Source organism: Tachyglossus aculeatus, chromosome 13 (assembly GCF_015852505.1).
Source record: "Tachyglossus aculeatus isolate mTacAcu1 chromosome 13, mTacAcu1.pri, whole genome shotgun sequence".
Taxonomy (NCBI): Eukaryota; Metazoa; Chordata; class Mammalia; order Monotremata; family Tachyglossidae; genus Tachyglossus; species Tachyglossus aculeatus.
This window is the reverse complement of record NC_052078.1, coordinates 9,692,977-9,711,336: the sequence shown is the minus strand read 5'-3', so window position 1 is coordinate 9,711,336 and position 18,360 is coordinate 9,692,977. Positions and strand designations below refer to the sequence as shown.

At 42.5% G+C, this 18,360-nt stretch overlaps 1 protein-coding gene across 3 annotated transcripts in view; it reads left to right on the top strand.

Annotated features, from left to right (window-relative positions):
- Nucleotides 1-18,360, top strand: part of VIPR2 (vasoactive intestinal peptide receptor 2) — an 88,096-nt gene that overhangs the window by 50,534 nt on the left and 19,202 nt on the right. For all 3 annotated transcript variants that reach the window (XM_038755971.1, XM_038755973.1, XM_038755972.1), the window contains exon 5: nucleotides 17,867-17,964. In XM_038755971.1, coding sequence (XP_038611899.1) covers nucleotides 17,867-17,964 — 98 coding nt within the window. The remainder of the gene's footprint in view (nucleotides 1-17,866; nucleotides 17,965-18,360) is intronic.

The following is an 18,360-nucleotide window of genomic DNA, read 5'->3' as shown; positions in this document are numbered from 1 at the left end:
TTGTGTGTCACCTTTATGACAATTTCCTATACTCTGAGTCCATCCTGTAGACTTAATTCAGTGCCTGTAAAATAATTACTTCCCTATATGGAAAGCTTGTTATGAGCAGGGAACGTGTCCACTAATTCTGCTTTATTGTACTTTCCCAAGCACTTAGTACAGTGCTCTATACATAGTTAAGCGCTCAATACCATTGATTGATTGACTGACTGAAAGAAAACAAAGAGAATGGCTATGGTTTATCTTGATGCAAATGTGTTGTCACAGTATGGGTGGGGTTTAGAGAATGGTTTGGCAGAATACTAATGGTTTGGCACATACTAGCAACTTAAAGACATGTCCACACTAACTTGGCTTGGCACAAGCCAGAGTCAGAAATAGGGAAACTCTGCAAAAACCCAAGGATCTTCCTTCATAAGGTAAAGCTATCACCACATTCAGTTACTTGGAAACACATTTCCCAAAGGTACTACAACCTGTAAAGAATTGGAAAATCTTACATTTAAAAGACAGCATCATTTGGGGGATGCTGACAAGGTAGCATTAACTGGCCTCAAACTAAAGAGAAACACAAAATGTCTTTAGGGAAATGGTAGATTCTGATCTTTAGGTGATTATGAGACCTGGCCCTATCCACATACCAACATTATTTGATAATTGGCTCTGATGGGATTGCTTAATCAATTGTATTTATTGAGAGCTTACTGTGGGCAGAACACTTTACTAAGTGCTTGGGAAAGTACAACACAATTTGACAGACACATTCCCTGCCCACAGTGAAGGCAGACAATGATATTTACTGAGCTGCTTGGGTGAAAGCAATAGATTAAGTACATACGATCCCTTCCGTCAAGAAGTTTACAATCTAGTAGGGGAAAATTACAGGAAGGGCAAGCAACTATGTATAAAGCTACATTTGTAAGCATGGTTGGATTTATGGGTGGAGTGAGCACTTAGTTGCTTGGGGGTTAGGGACTCAAATGCATGGGTAATGCGGAAGGATGGGGAGGTGGGAGGTTAGTTAGGGAAAGCTTCATGGAGGAAATGTAATTTTATTAGGACTTTGAAGATGGGAAAAGTAATGGATTGTCTGACATGTTGGCATTTTTAGTTTCTCAAGAAAAAATGTCACTATTAATAGTATCATCTTTGATAAAGTACATGTACATATATAGAGTATGTGCTCTTTGTATTCAAAGATGGTGAAAGAGTGAGTGAGAGAGAGAGAGAGAGAGAGAGAGAGAGTGTGTGTGTGTGTGTGTGTGTGTGTGTGTGTGTGACTGAAAAGGCCAATATGGGTCTGGGAATTTCTTTTGTTTTTCTCTTTTTTTATTTTAATGGCATTTGTTAAATGTTTATTATGTACCAAGAATGGTACTAATCCCTGGGATAGATACAAGAAAATCAGGATGGTACTTATCACTGGGGTAGGTACAAGATAATCAGGTTTGACATGATGATGATGATGGCACTTATTAAGCGCTTACTATGTGCAAAGCACTGTTCTAAGCACTGGGGAGGCTACAAGGTGAACGTCTCAATCCCCATTTTACAGATGAGGTAACTGAGGCACAGAGAAGTTAAGTGACTTGCCCAACGTCACACAGCTGACAAGTGGCAGAGCCGGGATTTGAACCCATGACCTCTGACTCCAAAGCCCAGGCTCTTTTCTGCTGAGCCACCCCTTTCCCATATGGGGCTAACCGTTTAAGTCAGAGGGATGAGGAGTCAATCCCCATTTTAAAGATGAGATAACTGAGGAGCAGAGTTAAATGACTTGCCAAAGGTCACACAGCAAGTAAGTGGAGGATCTAGAAATAGAACCCAGGTCCTCTTACTCCTAGGCCCATGTTCTTTCTATTAGGCCATACTGCTTCATTTCATGATTTGTGGAAGGTTCGCTGCTTTCATTGCTATCTACTCTGCCTGGCACCAATTTCTAGACTTTCTCTGGGTGTCGTGAGCTACTGTAGTGGATGAATTACAAATATCTGTGGGGGAGGGAGAGGTTCTTTCTGTATTGCATTATTCATCTTTAGTACATCTTAACTTCCCTTGCAGTCTGTGCGTTATCTTTGAACTCTGATATTATTATAGTTATCACGTAAGCTTATATTCTGTAAATGCATATATGGATTTTGGTAAAAAGTGGAGTGATATACAACCTCAGAGAAACATAGCTCCGGACCAGTAGGAGACAGCGGTAGTGACAAGTCAATCCTGGCCAATCGGCAAGCAGAAATGGGCTGGCTCTTTTGGAACAAATATTTCCGGCAGCCCAACAGACTAAACATCAGAGTAAGAAAATAGCACTAGATTCTGAAAATAGCAGCTGTAGTTATAAATTGAAATCCAGTCTTTTTTGTGTTCCTGGTGTGAAAGAGATGGTTGGTTGCACATTTGGTTACACACCATTACACACAGCTACACTAGCACCCATGGATGGTAAACACTGGGAGTGTAACACCGTCTCTACACATGAAGGTCCACCATATTAACTCATTTTAATCAATCATATTTATTGAGCACTTACTGTGTGCAGAGCACTGTACTAAGCGCTTGGGAAGTACAAGTTGGCAACATATAGAGACAGTCCCTATCCAACAGTGGGCTCACTGTCTCCTGCTCTAGACTGTGGGCAGGGAATGTATCTACCAACATTGTTGTACCATATTCTCCCAAGTGCTTAGTACAGTGCTCTGCACACAGTAAGTGCTCAATAAATACCATTGATTGATATTAATTACTAGGTGTGAACTGAACACACTGCAAAACCATCTCTATTGACCCTCATCTAGTAATGTAATCTTGGGGTAGAAAGTGTAGTGATTTTCAGTAAATTAATCAATTAATAGTATTTATTAAGCACCTTCTGCATGCAAAGCTCTGTACCAAGTCACTGGGAGAGTAGAATGGAGTTAGAAACAATGATTCCTGCTCTTGGGGAGTTTACAATCTAGCCGGGCAATTGTATTTATTGAGCGCATACTGAGTGCTGAGCACTGTACTAAGTGCTTGGGAGCATATAATATAACAATATAACAGACACATTCCCTGCCCTCAACCAGCTTACAGTCTAGCAGGGGAGGCTAACACAAATTGAGTTATAGATTGGAGGAAAAAGACAGTGGAGTGAATTTGCTTCAGTGAAGCTGGGAACTCATCATTCAGAATGTACTCAGTAGTAGGAGTGGCCACTGAAAGGATCTGACTGCACCCCAGAAGCTCCATTCTCTAAAAATTGTGGGGTTTGTTCAGTGCTTTCCAAGGCCAAGCACTGTACCAAACACCAAAGCAGCATGGCCAGGTTGAAAAAGTACAAGTTTGGGAGTCAGAAGGACCTGGGTTCTAATTCCAGCTCTGCCACTTGCCTGCTGTGTGACCTTGGGCAAGTCACTTCATTTCCCTGGCCTCAGTTTCCTCATCTGTAAAAAGGGGATTAAAATTGTGAGCCCCATGTGGGACCGGAATGATGTCCAACGTGATGACCTTGTATCTACCCCAGCACTGAGGACAGTACTTGGCACATAAAAAGCACTTAAATACCATTTAAGTATTTAAGTACTGAGAAGCAGCTTGGCTCAGTGGAAAAGAGCACGGGCTTTGGAGTCAGAGGTCATGGGTTCAAATCTCTGCTCTGCCACTTGTCAGCTGTGTGACTTTGGGCAAGTCACAACTTCTCTGTGCCTCAGTTACCTCATTTGTAAAATGGGGATTAAGACTGTGAGCCCCCCGTGGGACAACCTGATCACCTTGTAACCTCCGCAGCACTTAGAACAGTGCTTTGCACATAGTAAGCGCTTAAGAAATGCCATTATTATTATTATTATTATTATTATTATTATTATTATTATTATTATTATTTAACCACCCCTCAAAAAAACACTGGCGTAGATACAAGATAATCAGGTCCGTTAGAGTCCCTGTCCCACATGGGACTCACTGTCTCCTGGGGAGGAAGAACAGGTATTTAATCCTCATTTTACAGATGAGGAAACTGAACCACAGAAAAGTTAAGTGACTTGCCCAAGATCACACAGCAGACAAGTGGCAGAGTGGAGATGAGAGCCCAGGACATGGCATAGTGGCTAGAGAATGGGCCTGGGAGACAGAAAGTGGGTGCTTATCCTGGCTCCATCACATGTCTGCTTTGGGCCCTTGGGCAGGTCACTTTACTTCTTTGTGCCTCAGTTACCTTCTCTGTAAAGTGGGATTGAGACTGTGAGCCCCATGTGGGACAGGGACTGTGTCCAACCCAATTTGCTTGTACCCACCCCTGCGCTTACTACAGTGCCTGGCACTTAAGTAAGCGCTTAACAAATACCATTATTATTATTATTATTAGGCCCTCTGATTCCCAAGCTTGGGCACCTTCCACTAGGCCACACTGTTTCCTGGCTTCCCTTGCAAAGACTTAGTGTCCATTGTTTAGCCATTTTATTTTACTCAGAAGGAAAGAAGAAAATGCTTAATGTTCTTGTTTGTAAACAGGAATATCATAGTCTCCCTTCCCTGGAGATAACTCAATGTCTGAGAGCACATGAATGAAAACTGTTATGAGTCACTTTCAAAAACTCCTGAAAAATAAGGACACATGATTGAGAAAGCGGGGGACCCCCAACTATCTGGAAAAGAAAACCAGAGAAATAGGGAGTTTCCCACTTAACCGTAATAGATTAATAGTGGGACAAATAACAAGGCACAGAAATCTGCAGGCACTGAAGGGTAACACGATAAGTGGCGGGTAGCGTGGGCTGAGAAGAATAGAATTTGTCAGACTATCTATACAAAACCATGCTAATGAATCTGCTGAACAAAGAGAACCAAGTAAGCACCGCCAGCTTAATAACTAGGCCCCGAAGAATGCTTCTCCACCTGTTATTACTGCCAATTCCTGCATCAGCACTGGGCTTGCCATCACGGTGTCTGACTGAACATTGAAACAGGTACTCGGTGGCCATGGATGACACTAAAAATCAAGGGGAGAGCCACCTGCCAGGGGACGATTTGGGATCAGCCCTGCCTGCAGTTCTGGACCTGGGAAAAGTCAACTCATCTGATCTGTTCCATCCCTGTGGTTTTGTAGCATCTCTGTCAAATGTGAGTGCACAAATCACCATCCATGTGCTAATGTCGGGGCCAGCAGGTTTGCTAGATGAACTATAAATAATTGAAATACCGCTCCTCCGCAGTGACTTTCTTATCTCCTTTCCCACCTTGCCAGGCTTGGCTGTGCTTCTTTTTATCTGTTGTCCCTTGAGACCTTCTTCTCCTTTCGGACTCCCCCTTCCTCACCTTAATTGGTTTGATCCACGGCCATCGCCATGTTAGCATGACAAATATGGAGCAGCTCATCTCTCCTGGACCCTAAAGTACCTCCTGATTTTCCTACTTCAGACTTCAGCTCTGTCTCTCACAGTCATAACCTGAGAGTCATTTTCGCCTCCTTGCTCCTGTTTGATTCTCACTTTTAATCCATCACTAAATCCTGCTGCTTTTCCTTGGTAAAGAGTTCATAAATTTGTTCCTTACTCCACTCCTCTAGACAGCCTTATTACAAGATCATAACCCTTGTTAACTGGATTACCTAACCTCTCCTCATTCTAGTCAAACTTACAAAGAAGCATAAACAATATTTCATTACTGTCAATCTAATTATGTCCTTCCCCTCCTAAAAAGCTTACTATGGTCTCCAAGATTCTAATCATTTTGGCTTCCAGACAACTTGAGGGAAGGGATTATGCTTTCTAACGCTTTTGTTACTCTCCCACACACAGTATAGTGCTCGGCACAGAGTAATCACTCAATCAATGCTATTGATTGGTTGATTCACCCAAAGACTTCCTAAAACCTAACTGCCCTTCTTACTCTGGTTCTTGTGTTTTTGTCCCAAAAAATTTGTTCCCTGACCTTCATGTAAGTTCTCTTTCCTCCAAGTTATAGTTGGCTCCTTGAACAGCTCCATCAGTGACATTTACAGACAAACTCAATATCAAATGGCAAGTCCGGATCAATCAATTCTGCTTATTAAGGACTTACTGGTGCAAACCACTGCACTAATTGTTTGAGAGAGAATAATGGAGATAGACCCCATGACCTGTGCCAACAAGGAGCTGATAATCTATTGGAGGAGGCAGACATAAAATAATTTACAAACGGGAGGGGAAGATTCTCAAATAGGAAGGTATGAAAATAATTATGTACAAAAGTGTCCTACTTTTGTACCACAAAAGTTCAAAAACGCTGAGATGATCATAGAGAGGCTGTGAGCACAGGTGAAGAAAATTCAATCGGGGTAGGCCTCCTAGAGGATAGGGAATTGAAGATGGGAAGAACTGAAGTCTGACACATTTATAGAGTGAGGGAGATCAATCAATCAATCAATCGTATTTATTGAGCGCTTACTATGTGCAGAGCACTGTACTAAGCGCTTGGGAAGTACAAATTGGCATCACATAGAGACAGTCCCTACCCAACAGTGGGCTCACAGTCTAAAAGGGGGAGACAGAGAACAGAACCAAACATACCAACAAAATAAAATAAGTAGGATAGAAATGTACAAGTAAAATAAATAAATAAATAAATAAATAGAGTAATAAATATGTATGTACATATTTATATGTACATATGTACATATGGGAGATCCAGGCAAAAGGAAGGGCGTGAGCCAGCGGTTGGAGGAGGGAGAGTCAAAAGTGAGGTAAATTTGAGATGAAGGATCAGAGAGTGGTTAGATTAGAAGAATAAAACTGATGGAAGTGCCCTGAAGCCCATTCCAGCCTTTTGAGAATTGGTGAGAAATGTGCAGAATAATGTTTTAGAAAATATGTTGAGTAGCAAAGTGAAGTATAGTCTGGAGAGGGGACAGGTTGAAGGCAGGGAGATGGGTGAAGGGGCTAATAAAGTAGAGAAGCTGGGGTAGGATGAGTTATTGGATCAGAGTAGTGGTCCTTTGCATGGGAAGGAAGGAATGAATGTGGGAAATATTTTAGAACCGAGCCAGTCTCCTACCATATGCTTACCTTAGCCCCACTACACTGAGTAGGAATTGTGAGGAGAATGATGACAGCAGACAGCAAATTCTAGACTGCAAGCTCGTTGTGGGCAAAGAACATGTCTACCAACTCTGTTTAGTTGTGTATTGTACTTCCAAGTGCTTAGTACATTGCTCTGCACTCAGTAAGTGCTTGATACAATTGATTCACTGACTGTGGGAAATCGAAAGCAAGGAGGACAGAGGAAATATTTTAATGAGACAGTTAAATAAAGCCTCAGACAATGCTGTCTTCCACCCAAAACTGGGAATCGATTGCTGTGATAGACTAGCATAAAATATTGTTATCAAGAAAGGAGTGGCTCTTTCTGAGCCAAAGCTTTAAAAGCACCGAGAGGCAAGGAAGCAAAAATACAAGTGGCACCCAGTGTTACGAACACCCAACATGACAGTACAACAAAGGACAGCCATTATGTATGCTCAAGCAGCCAGGATTGGGGGCTCCAAATGCAGACCTTTTCAATTATAGAATCACCTGAAGGTGAATTTCACCATCACAGCCATCTTCTTCGAACAAGAAGGACATCTACTACTTCTGAATTGCTCTTGAAAGTGAGTCACTTGGGCTCGACAATAGTTTGAGACCATGATCTGATACTACTTAGAAAGAGCCCGTGCTGATGAGAAGATATAAATCACTTTATTGTAGTTATGTTGGGGGTTAAAATTATTCAACTACAGAATGGGCTTCTTATCCATTATTGTAATGCCACCTGTATTGTTAAAGAGAAAACGTCTCCAACTAATTATGTAGGGAAAACGTCCCTAAGAAAAGAATCTGATAAAACTTCAATTCTTTGTTCATTCTTCCAGTGATTCATTGAAGTAAATGTGATTTTTAGTGATAGTGAATAAGGAAAGAAAGATGAGGAAGTATGGATTTCTGGAAATAAAATGAAAACATCAGGACATTCAGACTTGGTTTCCATTGAAACATCCTTATCAGGGACAAAAGGAATGATTGGAGGCAAAGGTTTGAACAAGGGACCTTGGAGGAATGGAAAGAGTCTGACATGATTATAATAATAATAATTATGATACTTGTTAAGCACTTACTATGTGCCAACCAATGTTCTAAGCACGCGGGTAGATACAAGTTATTCAGGTTGGACATAGTTTCTGTCCCACATGGGGCTCACACTCTCAATCCCTATTTTACAGATGAAGTAACTGAGGCCCAGAGAAGTGAAGCGACTTGCCCAAGGTCACACAGCAGACATATGGCCTAAGGACTGGAGGTTAAAACAGGGAGAATAAAGTGCCTAAATATCCACTGGAAATGGAGAAAGTCCTTATGAGTCAAAATAGAGGTGCTACAGAAATGAGGAGATTCAACTGCAGCCCTGCTTTTTCAGTGCCTGTGCTTACTTGGGCAAACGTTTTCAAAACAAAACGTTTTCTACCCAGTCTCTGAGGGATAGTTCAACCAATCAGTCCAACCTCCACCCTGAGACGTGTGAGAGACTCTGTTTCTCCACTCCTTCCCACTGCTTCCTTTTTAGAGAGAAAAAGGAAAATGCCAGTTGCCTTTTTTTCAACTAAATTCTCACCTCATGTATAAAGTTTACTACCACTCTGCACAGGATTGCCTTTGGAGTCTGTAAATTATTCTTCCAAATATTGAAATGTAATGTCACTTACCACACATTTTCTTCTCTCTTGTCTCCTTAAATTGGAGTTTTGCAAAATATTTGTCTACAGAGATCAGGTCTATGGACAGTCTGACCTGAATACATTAATTACTTCCATAAATAGCTGAAAAATGTGTAACGCATTGTTAGTGATGTTCAGAAGTAGCCTGGTGAAAACCCAGTGGAATATCTAGAGGTCATTGGTACACTGCATCGCATCTTTGGTCAAAAAAGTGAAAGCAGGTATTAGTGAGAACAAATGATAAATATTTGCTATGCTCACTGAAGACCCAAAGCATGATTTAAATATAAAAATTGTAATACAGTGCCTTATCAACGAGTCCTGAAAGGAAAAGATGAACAAAAGAGTCACGTCAAAACGTGACAGGCTCTTCGAAAGTGCTGTAACATAATAAAACACTCAAGTCTAGCAGCATGGCCTAGTGGAAAGAGCCTGGGAGTGAGAGGACTTCGGTTCTAAGCCCAGTTTTGCCACTTGCCTGCTGCGTGACCTCGAGCAAATCATGAAACGTTTCTGTTCCTCAGTTTCCTCATTTGTAAAATGGGGATAAAATTCCTATTCTTCCCCACTTAGATTGTGAGCCTCAAATGGGACTGGGACGGTGTCCAACCTGATTATATTCTATCAACCCCAGAGCTTAGAACAGTGCTTAGCACAAAGTAAGTGCTTAACAAATACCTTCTCCCCAAACGTCTGCCCCTGTCAATTTCCATCTAGAAAATGGGACTCACAGTCCAATCAATCAATTAATGGTATTGATTAAATGTGTACTGTATTCAGAGCACTTTACTACTACTACTACTACTAATAATAATAATGTTGGTATTTGTTAAGTGCTTACTACGTGCCAAGCACTGTTCTAAGCACTGGGATAGGTACAAGGTAATCGGGTTGTCCCACGTGGGGCTCCCAGTCTTCATCCCCATTTTCCAGATGAGGGAACTGAGGCACAGAGAAGTTAAGTGGCTTGCCCAAAAGTCACATAGCCGACAAGTGGCGGAGCCAGGATTTGAACCTATGACCTCTGACTCTAAATCCCCGTCTCTTTGCACTGAGCCACACTGCTTCCCCTAAGAAGTTGTGGAAGTACAATACAAAAGGGTTGGTAGATACAGGGCCTGCCTGGAAGGGGGTTTCAGTCTAGGCCCTGAAATTCATTCTGTCTCCTTAGATACGTCTTTTCAGGTCCAACTTTTTTTTCTTCTCGGATTTCGCTATGGCCATCACAAGGATGGCACTTTTACCCCCAAACTGTCATAAGTAGAAGTCAGTAAGGTTTTGTAAGAGCTTTTTTACAAAGAAAAATGGATGGTGGCAGCCCACGATCTATATTTTCAAAATTAAAGTTCTTACTCTTCTGTCCTTTTTGCAGCCACCCCAGTGAAAATATACAGGAAAATTAAACATCATTACCGCTCTAGGTGATATGTGTAGTTCTCTGGGACCGTGATGTTTAATGCCTCATATACTTTAGAGTGGGAAGGATTTAGTGTCCAAACTTTTCACATATTCAGTGTACTTTGCCATTCTACATAAAATGGCATACCTGCCAATACGCATTCCTAGGTAGTGGATAAAGATGACTTCATCAAAGAAGCCTATTCTTATCAAGAATTAAAGAAAACATTCTTGCCAGTGGTGAAACAAAACTTCCTCTGTCTCTCACAGATGTTTTATAAAGAAGCCTCTCCCCTGGGGTGATACGTCTGTGGGAGGGGGATAATCAATGAATAGTATTGAGTGCTTACTATGTGCAGAGCACTGTACTAAGCATTTGGGAGAGTGCAATACAACAGAGGTAACAGAGGTTCCCTGTCCATAGCAGGCTTATAGTCTAGAGACAGTGAATCCTATGCAGTTCACTGGTTTGGTCAATGGATAAATCATAAAAATGTAGTTGATTTGTATTACAAATACCAGTATAACCCATTTGGATATCTCCTTTAGAAAAAAAAAAACACATGCCTAGGTAAATCAGCTAATAAGATGAATATTTAAAAAAAGATTCTTCTTAAAGTATCAACCCCATTTAATCACATCCTCCCTTTAATTTTTAATGATAGCTGGGAAAAATTCTATTTCTGCCCACACCATCTGTCTAGAGACTACTTTTAGTAGGATAAGAATCTTGTTTGGCTCATAACTGAAGATGCAAACCTATCCTAAGGAAAATCTGTGTTGAAGAGAGCAGTATTATTAAATGGACATCTAATCCCCTTGTGTTACATGAAGGAGATAAAGCTTTTCTTGTGTCCTTGAGACAGCTGACTGTAGAGCTATCAGCTGAGAAACAAATGATACACAAGAGATCTGTGATGTCAACTGCTCTAGATAGGACTATCATTTCATACCAGCCTTTCCTACAGGAAGCTCAGGCTTTGGTTGAGCTGAGAAGATTCTCATTTGACCTGTATTCTGCCTTTGCTTTTTTATGTTATGGTATTTGTTAAGTGTTTAGTATATGCCAGGCACTGTATTAAGTGCTGGGATAGAGACAAGCTAATCAGGATGGACATAGTCCATGTCCGATACGGGGCTCAGTCTCAATCCCCATTTTACAGATGAGGTATCTGAGGCACACAGAAGTGAAGTGACTTGCCCAAGATCACACAGCAGACAAGTGGCAGAGCTGGGATTAGAACCCAGGCCCTCCGGCTCCCAGGCCCGTGCTCTATCTACTGCTCTAAGTCCTCTGGTGTCCATATCATAATGAATGCCGTCAGCACATCCCCTAGAACTACAAATACTAATACATTTTTTTTTAAATGTACATTGGACTTTAAAAAAAGGAATTATAAATTAATCCACATTATTTATTCTAAGTCAAAGATGTGCAAATATGGGAAAAAAAGGGTTAGGGAAAGCAGCACATACCTAACATGGTAAGGTTTCAGAGACATAGCAAGAAAAACATGACACCAAATAGCTTCCAGGGAGAAAAGAATGATGTGGGGTCTCCTCTCTCTCTCTCTCCTCAGAAACAGGAGAATGAGTCTGCAAAGCAGGAGGGAGAGCAGTGTCAAAGCGGGAGAGATCTGAAATTGTGGGAAGAAGCTAGCCACCTTTCTAGACTGGTCAGAATTAGTCCCTTTAACATCTCTGACCCCCATATTTTCAGCAGTAGAACAGACCCCTCAAATATGCCCTGAGTCCAGGGATCAGCATTGGCTTCCTGACATCTGCTTGAGGCGAAAGCCCAGGCTGATTTGTTTTGGGGTGACAAGAATATTTGCATTCCAGGGTGTCACTTTTCTTTCTCCCCCATGGCCACCATTTCTTGGCTCTGCTGGGGTTAAAGAGGCTGCCTGAACTTTCAACCGCTGCAGCCCTCTATCTTTTCCATCCTGATTGACTGTGGTTCCTTCACGTGTCCTTCACTTGTGAGACATTCATTCGGAAGGTTGCCGTAATCCAGGCCGGAGTTCACCGCATTCAGTCGTGTCTGCGTAATGCCCCACCACTCACTTCTCTTTGGGAAGGACTGTGCTCTGCACATTTGAAGGTTGGGACTTAATAGCTATGATTATGTTCAGTCAATCAATCAACAAAACTAAAGAGCTTACTGAGTGCAGTGCACTGTAAAAAGCTCCCAGAAGAGTAGACACAAACCTATAATCTAATAGGGATAATATCCACACTTTCGCCATACACCCACTCCAAATGCAGAGCTATAACTTCATCATCATCATCATCAATCGTATTTATTGAGCGCTTACTATGTGCAGAGCACTGTACTAAGCGCTTGGGAAGTACAAATTGGCAACACATAGAGACAGTCCCTATCCAACAGTGGGCTCACAGTCTAAAAGGGGGAGACAGAGAACAGAACCAAACATACCAACAGAATAAAATAAATAGGATAGAAATGTACAAGTAAAATAAATAAATAAATAAATAAATAGAGTAACTTCTACTGGACTGTAGAATCCTACAGGTCAGGGATTGTGATTACTGGCTGTACTGTGAATGCCAAACTATTACTACTACTACTATTAATAATAACAATAATTATGGTATATGTTAAGCACTACGTGTCAAGCACCATCCTAAGTGCTGGGTAGATACGCTGTAATCATATCGGACACAGTCCCTCCCCAACATGGGGCTCAGGGTCTAAGTAGGAGAGGGACTGAATCCCCATTTTACAGAGGCATAGAGAAGCTAAGGAACTTGCCCACGGTCATGCAATTGATTCTCAGACTGGTGCTCTTTCCACTAGACCCCACTACTTCTGTTTATAGATTTTTTTTTTATTTCTAAGCTCTCACCAGCTGTGAGTTTGGACAGCTACCATATTCCCTCAGACCCTTGCTACATTGAAAGCTCCTTGAGTTCAGAAACCATGTCTCCTTACTTTCGTGACCTCTCTCAACCAATCAATCAATCAATCAATCAATCGTATTTATTGAGCGCTTACTATGTGCAGAGCACTGTACTAAGCGCCTGGGAAGTACAAATTGGCATCACATAGAGACAGTCCCTACCCAACAGTGGGCTCACAGTCTAAAAGGGGGAGACAGAGAACAGAACCAAACATACCAACAAAATAAAATAAGTAGGATAGAAAAGTACAAGTAAAATAAATAAATAAATAAATAAATAGAGTAATAAATATGTACAACCATATATACATATATACAGGTGCTGTGGGGAAGGGAAGGAGGTAAGACGGGGGGATGGAGAGGGGGACGAGGGGAGAGGAAAGAAGGGGCTCAGTCTGGGAAGGCCTCCTGGAGGAGGTGAGCTCTCAGCAGGGCCTTGAAGGGAGGAAGAGAGCTAGCTTGGCGGATGGGCAGAGGGAGGGCATTCCAGGCCCGGGGGATGACGTGGGCCGGGGGTCGATGGCGGGACAGGCGAGAGCGAGGTACAGTGAGGAGATTAGTGGTGGAGGAGCGGAGGGTGCGGGCTGGGCAGTAGAAGGAGAGAAGGGAGGTGAGGTAGGAGGGGGCGAAGTGATGGAGAGCCTTGAAGCCCAGGGTGAGGAGTTTCTGCTTGATGCGCAGATTGATCGGTAGCCATTGGAGGTTTTTGAGGAGGGGAGTAATATGTCCAGAGCGTTTCTGGACAAAGATAATCCGGGCCGCAGCATGAAGTATGGATTGAAGTGGAGAGAGACACGAGGATGGGAGATCAGAGAGAAGGCTAGTGCAGTAGTCCAGACGGGATAGGATGAGAGCTTGAATTAGCAGGGTAGCGGTATGGATGGAGAGGAAAGGGCGGATCTTGGCAATGTTGCGGAGCTGAGACCGGCAGGTTTTGGTGACGGCTTGGATGTGAGGGGTGAATGAGAGAGCGGAGTCGAAGATGACACCAAGGTTGCGGGCTTGTGAGACGGGAAGGATGGTAGTGCCGTCAACAGAGATGGGAAAGTTAGGGAGAGGACAAGGTTTGGGAGGGACTCAACCACTTAGTACAGCATTCTGCACACAGTAAGCACTCAATAAACACCAATGGCTGATGGAATAACTGGCTTCTCATGCTGCTTTCCCACTCTCCCCTACAATGGTTTCCTTCCAGCAGCTTTCCCCTTCAGCCCAGGCTCTTCTGATTTTGCACTATCTGTCCTTTTTCCTTCTCTTGTACCACTTCTAAATTGGTTTGCACATCCAATTGAGAGTTGACGGTATTTTATTTCGATTGTTTCCTTAACTTACATTTTTGGTCATGAAAAACCAAAGGTAATCCTGGTGTTAGTGAGAGGAGGAAACAGGCTGGACAAGCAACCAGAAAATCCAAAGAAACACTGAGAAAGAAGGGAGCTGATTTGAGTAATTGCTACACTGCTGCTACTCTGATGGCTATTATTCTTGATGATCTGTCTCCTGTCTAATAAAAAAAATTCTCACTCTAACTGCACAAAACTTTGCCCACAAAGCCCTCTCCACAGTGCACTGGTACCTGACTAGTCTGCAGTGGGAAATATCCAACATGTACAAGAACTATTCACTGATCTGACCATTCATGAACAAAGAAAAACCAATAAAAAACCCTTTTAAAAACGCTTTTAAAAGCCCTTAACCAGTACAACTACTGAAACCAAATGGGAGCTCTGAAAATAAAGACTTGTGTTTGAGAATTCTAACATCATCTTCAAAACTCATGAGCTTTAAGCAGAAAATGAAGATGATGTTGGAAAATGAGTTCTTGGAGCTGACAAATGTGTCTCTTTTTGGAATAACTCGATTCTAATCACAGTCAAGCGTGGCCAAAGCTGTTGCTTCTGGCAACAAGATTCGTTTTCACTGTATCACTGATCACGTCTACTGATTCTGCCGAAATCTCTGAAGCGCTCTACATACAGGAATGCTTTACCTACCTTTTTATCTTTCAGGTAAAAAAACTTCTTCTCAGCCTGAGTTGTTGTCAATGTCAAAACTGGACTCATAGATGGAGAAGGGAGAGTGACAGAAGAAAAGACAAGAAACCCATATAGAAACCTTCACTGTGTTTCAGCTAGGCCTTAGAAAATGCGGCAACTGTTCAGGGACACAAGGCAGGGCACACTACCTGGCACACATTAAGCACTATTATTAACTGGGGTCCCAGAGAGGAGTTAGAGGAGCGATACTCACCCTTCATCATGGCATCCGTTGTTGCCCCTGCTTCTAGAGAAGTAGTGGGGCCTACTGGAAAGTGTGTGGGAGTGGGAGTCAGAGGTCCTGAGTTCTAATCCAGCTCTACCACTTGTCTGGTGTGTGACCTTGTCAATTAACTTCTCCTTGTCCCAGATTCCTCATCTGTAAAATGGAAATTTAATACCTGTTCTCTCTCCTACTTAGAATATGAGCCCCACGTGGGACAGCGAGGGCATTTAACTTAACACATCTACCCCAGCACTTAATTCAGTCCTTGGCACAAAGTAAGCACTTATGAAATACCACAGAGTGATGAACATCATCATGACTACAGCTTCTGAAGCTGTTGAAAGAATAAGGGCCTCACAGTTGGTGAGGACTGACAGACAGCAGGCTTCTCTCCCATCAAAGGCTAAATTGGGCATGTGAAGCACTGTGGCCCGGTGCAAAGAGTACATTTCTGGGAGTCAGAAGACCTGGGTTCTAATCCTGGCTCTGCCACTTTCCTGCTGGATGACTTTGGGCTCGTCATTCAGTTTCCTCATCTATAACATGGGAATTAAATACCAGTTCTCCCTCCTACTTAGCCTGTGAGCCCCATGCGGGACTGATTATCCTGAATGTAGTCCAGTGCAGAGTATAATGCTTAATATATAATCAGTGCTTAACAAATACAACAAGAAAAAAATGGCACGGGAACTATCCCACTCTTTCCTCTGTCTTTCCCCCCAGCACAAATCCATGGCAGGCTGGGAAAGGGCATCTCATCATCCAGTCCTATCCAACACTTAGAACAGTGCCCAGTGCTCAGTAAGCACTATGTGCCTGGCACATAGTAAGCACTTAACAAATACCATCATTATTAATATTATATAAAGTGGGTCGTTAGACCTCCCACATTCCCTGGTTACTACCCTAAGCCATTGGAAGACTGAGCAAGCCCTCAACGTCTGATCCGCCTTTGTATTGTAGAGATGTTTTTAAAGTAATGGTGACATAGCGAGGCTATTTTAGAAACAGTGAAAAATGTTCTCACTGCCCATAATGTTGAAATGTGGTCCATGCCTACTTATATTTAGCAGAAACAAATTCATTTCTCATTTGAAAGAATGTGCTGGCCCTTTCTAAAGTGCTCCTGCTTTACGCAAAACAAAACTAAGTTATATTTCTGGCCCCCAATTATTTTACCATATATTGCCTTGTCAACACAATTCCTACAGAACACCTTAAGCAAAAATGGAAAGTAGCTCCAGGAGTTTTACATAATTTCACCACTGAGGTTCTTACTGAGCCCCCTCTAGACTGTAAGCTTGTGATGGGCAGGGAATTATTCATTAATTTATTCATGCAATCATATTTATTGAGCGCTTACTGTGTGCGGAGCACTGTGCTAAGCGCTTGGGAAGTATAAATCGGCAACATTTAGAGACAGTCCCTACCCAACAACGGGCTCACAGTCTAGAAGGGGGAGACAGACAACAAAACAAAACAAGTAGACAGGTGTCAGTACTATCAGAATAAATAGAATTAGTATTTGTTGATTTTGTTGTAATATACTCTCCCAAGTGCTTAGCACAGTGATCTGCACATAGTAACCACTCAATAAATTCCACTGATTGACTTAGCCTGATTCTCCCCACTGTTTGCGTGGAGAACAGTCTGACCTAAGCTCCCAGAACAGATAATTCCTTACACTGTATGGGAGCGAATGGCGAATGCTTTGCATAGCATCACTCATAAGGGGTGCACCCATGGGCTCATGGCAAGGTTGGGCGTGTGTACCTGGGGGTGGGACAGTCAGCATACACTGCCATGGACTCCGCCGTCAATGTGCCAACTCCTGGAGAAATTACAAGATGATCAGAGTGGACAGAATCCCTGTCCAACATGTGGCTCACGATCTAGGAGGCAGAGAGAACAGGTGGTAGTATCCCCATTTTGCAGATGAGGAAACTGAGGCCAAGACAGATTGAGTTGCCCGAGGTGACACTGCAGGTAAGAGCTTGGACTAGAACTTGTGTTTCCTAACTCCCAGCCACTTTCTCTTCCCACTAGGCAATGCTCACACATCTCAACCCAAGAGCTCCACCACCAATCACCCCAGTTGCCTATGATAATCTCCCTTTGAAGCACCTGTTCATCAGTCTCATAAGAGAAAGCCAGGGGAACTTCAACTCTACCCACAGCTACCCAGGATGCGATGCTGCAGATGGAAGCGCCGAGCTCATTGTTCTTTGAACTAATGGATGTGCTTGTTCTTATAGGTGCTACCAGCTGCAGTTCAGCTCTCGGCACTTCTGCCTTACTGATGATTAAAATTGCTCTTCTACTTCTGAGGATAATCATGTGCTGAGCCAAAGCATCAAGTCATGAATCATAGCTACACTAAGAATTGTTGGAAGGCGGGGTGGCCTTTTTTTCCCACAGCTCTGACCTCACCTTAGGGCACAAACAACAATATAGGACCACATAGATAAATGCCTGTAGGAATATTTGACACTTTTTTTGGATCCAGGTCAACATTGATATCATTACAATCTTGGCCACAGCACTAATAATTTAGGAATGTATTTTTCTCTCCTAGATCACTTTCTACATCTTGGTGAAGGCAATTTACACCCTCGGATACAGTGTCTCTTTGATTGCTCTTACAACAGGAAGTATTATTCTTTGTCTGTTCAGGTGAGAATGGGTCATTCAAAAATTGAATTATCCATAGTGACCGCCTTTCCCCCCGCCTCCCCTTACTGTTTCATTAATGTTCCAAAATAAAATACGGTCAGCTGCGCACAGTCAATCCTCTCACCATTAAGCTTTCTTCCTCTGTGATGAGAACTTGACATACAGCATAAACACAGGGTATCGATGGCTGTGTCGATAGACTAATTTCCCTTTGGAATCTCAAAGCTCATGACAGGCCTCAACCCCGCTTTATAGATCGCAAATCCAAATGCCTCACAGATTAAGACACCTGCCAAATATCAGACAGTGTATTTGAAAAGTGCATCCCACCAGGCCCCTAAAGAGTGAAGAGTCTGAATTCTTCATCCTATTTTATAGAAAAGAACACAGACTGAG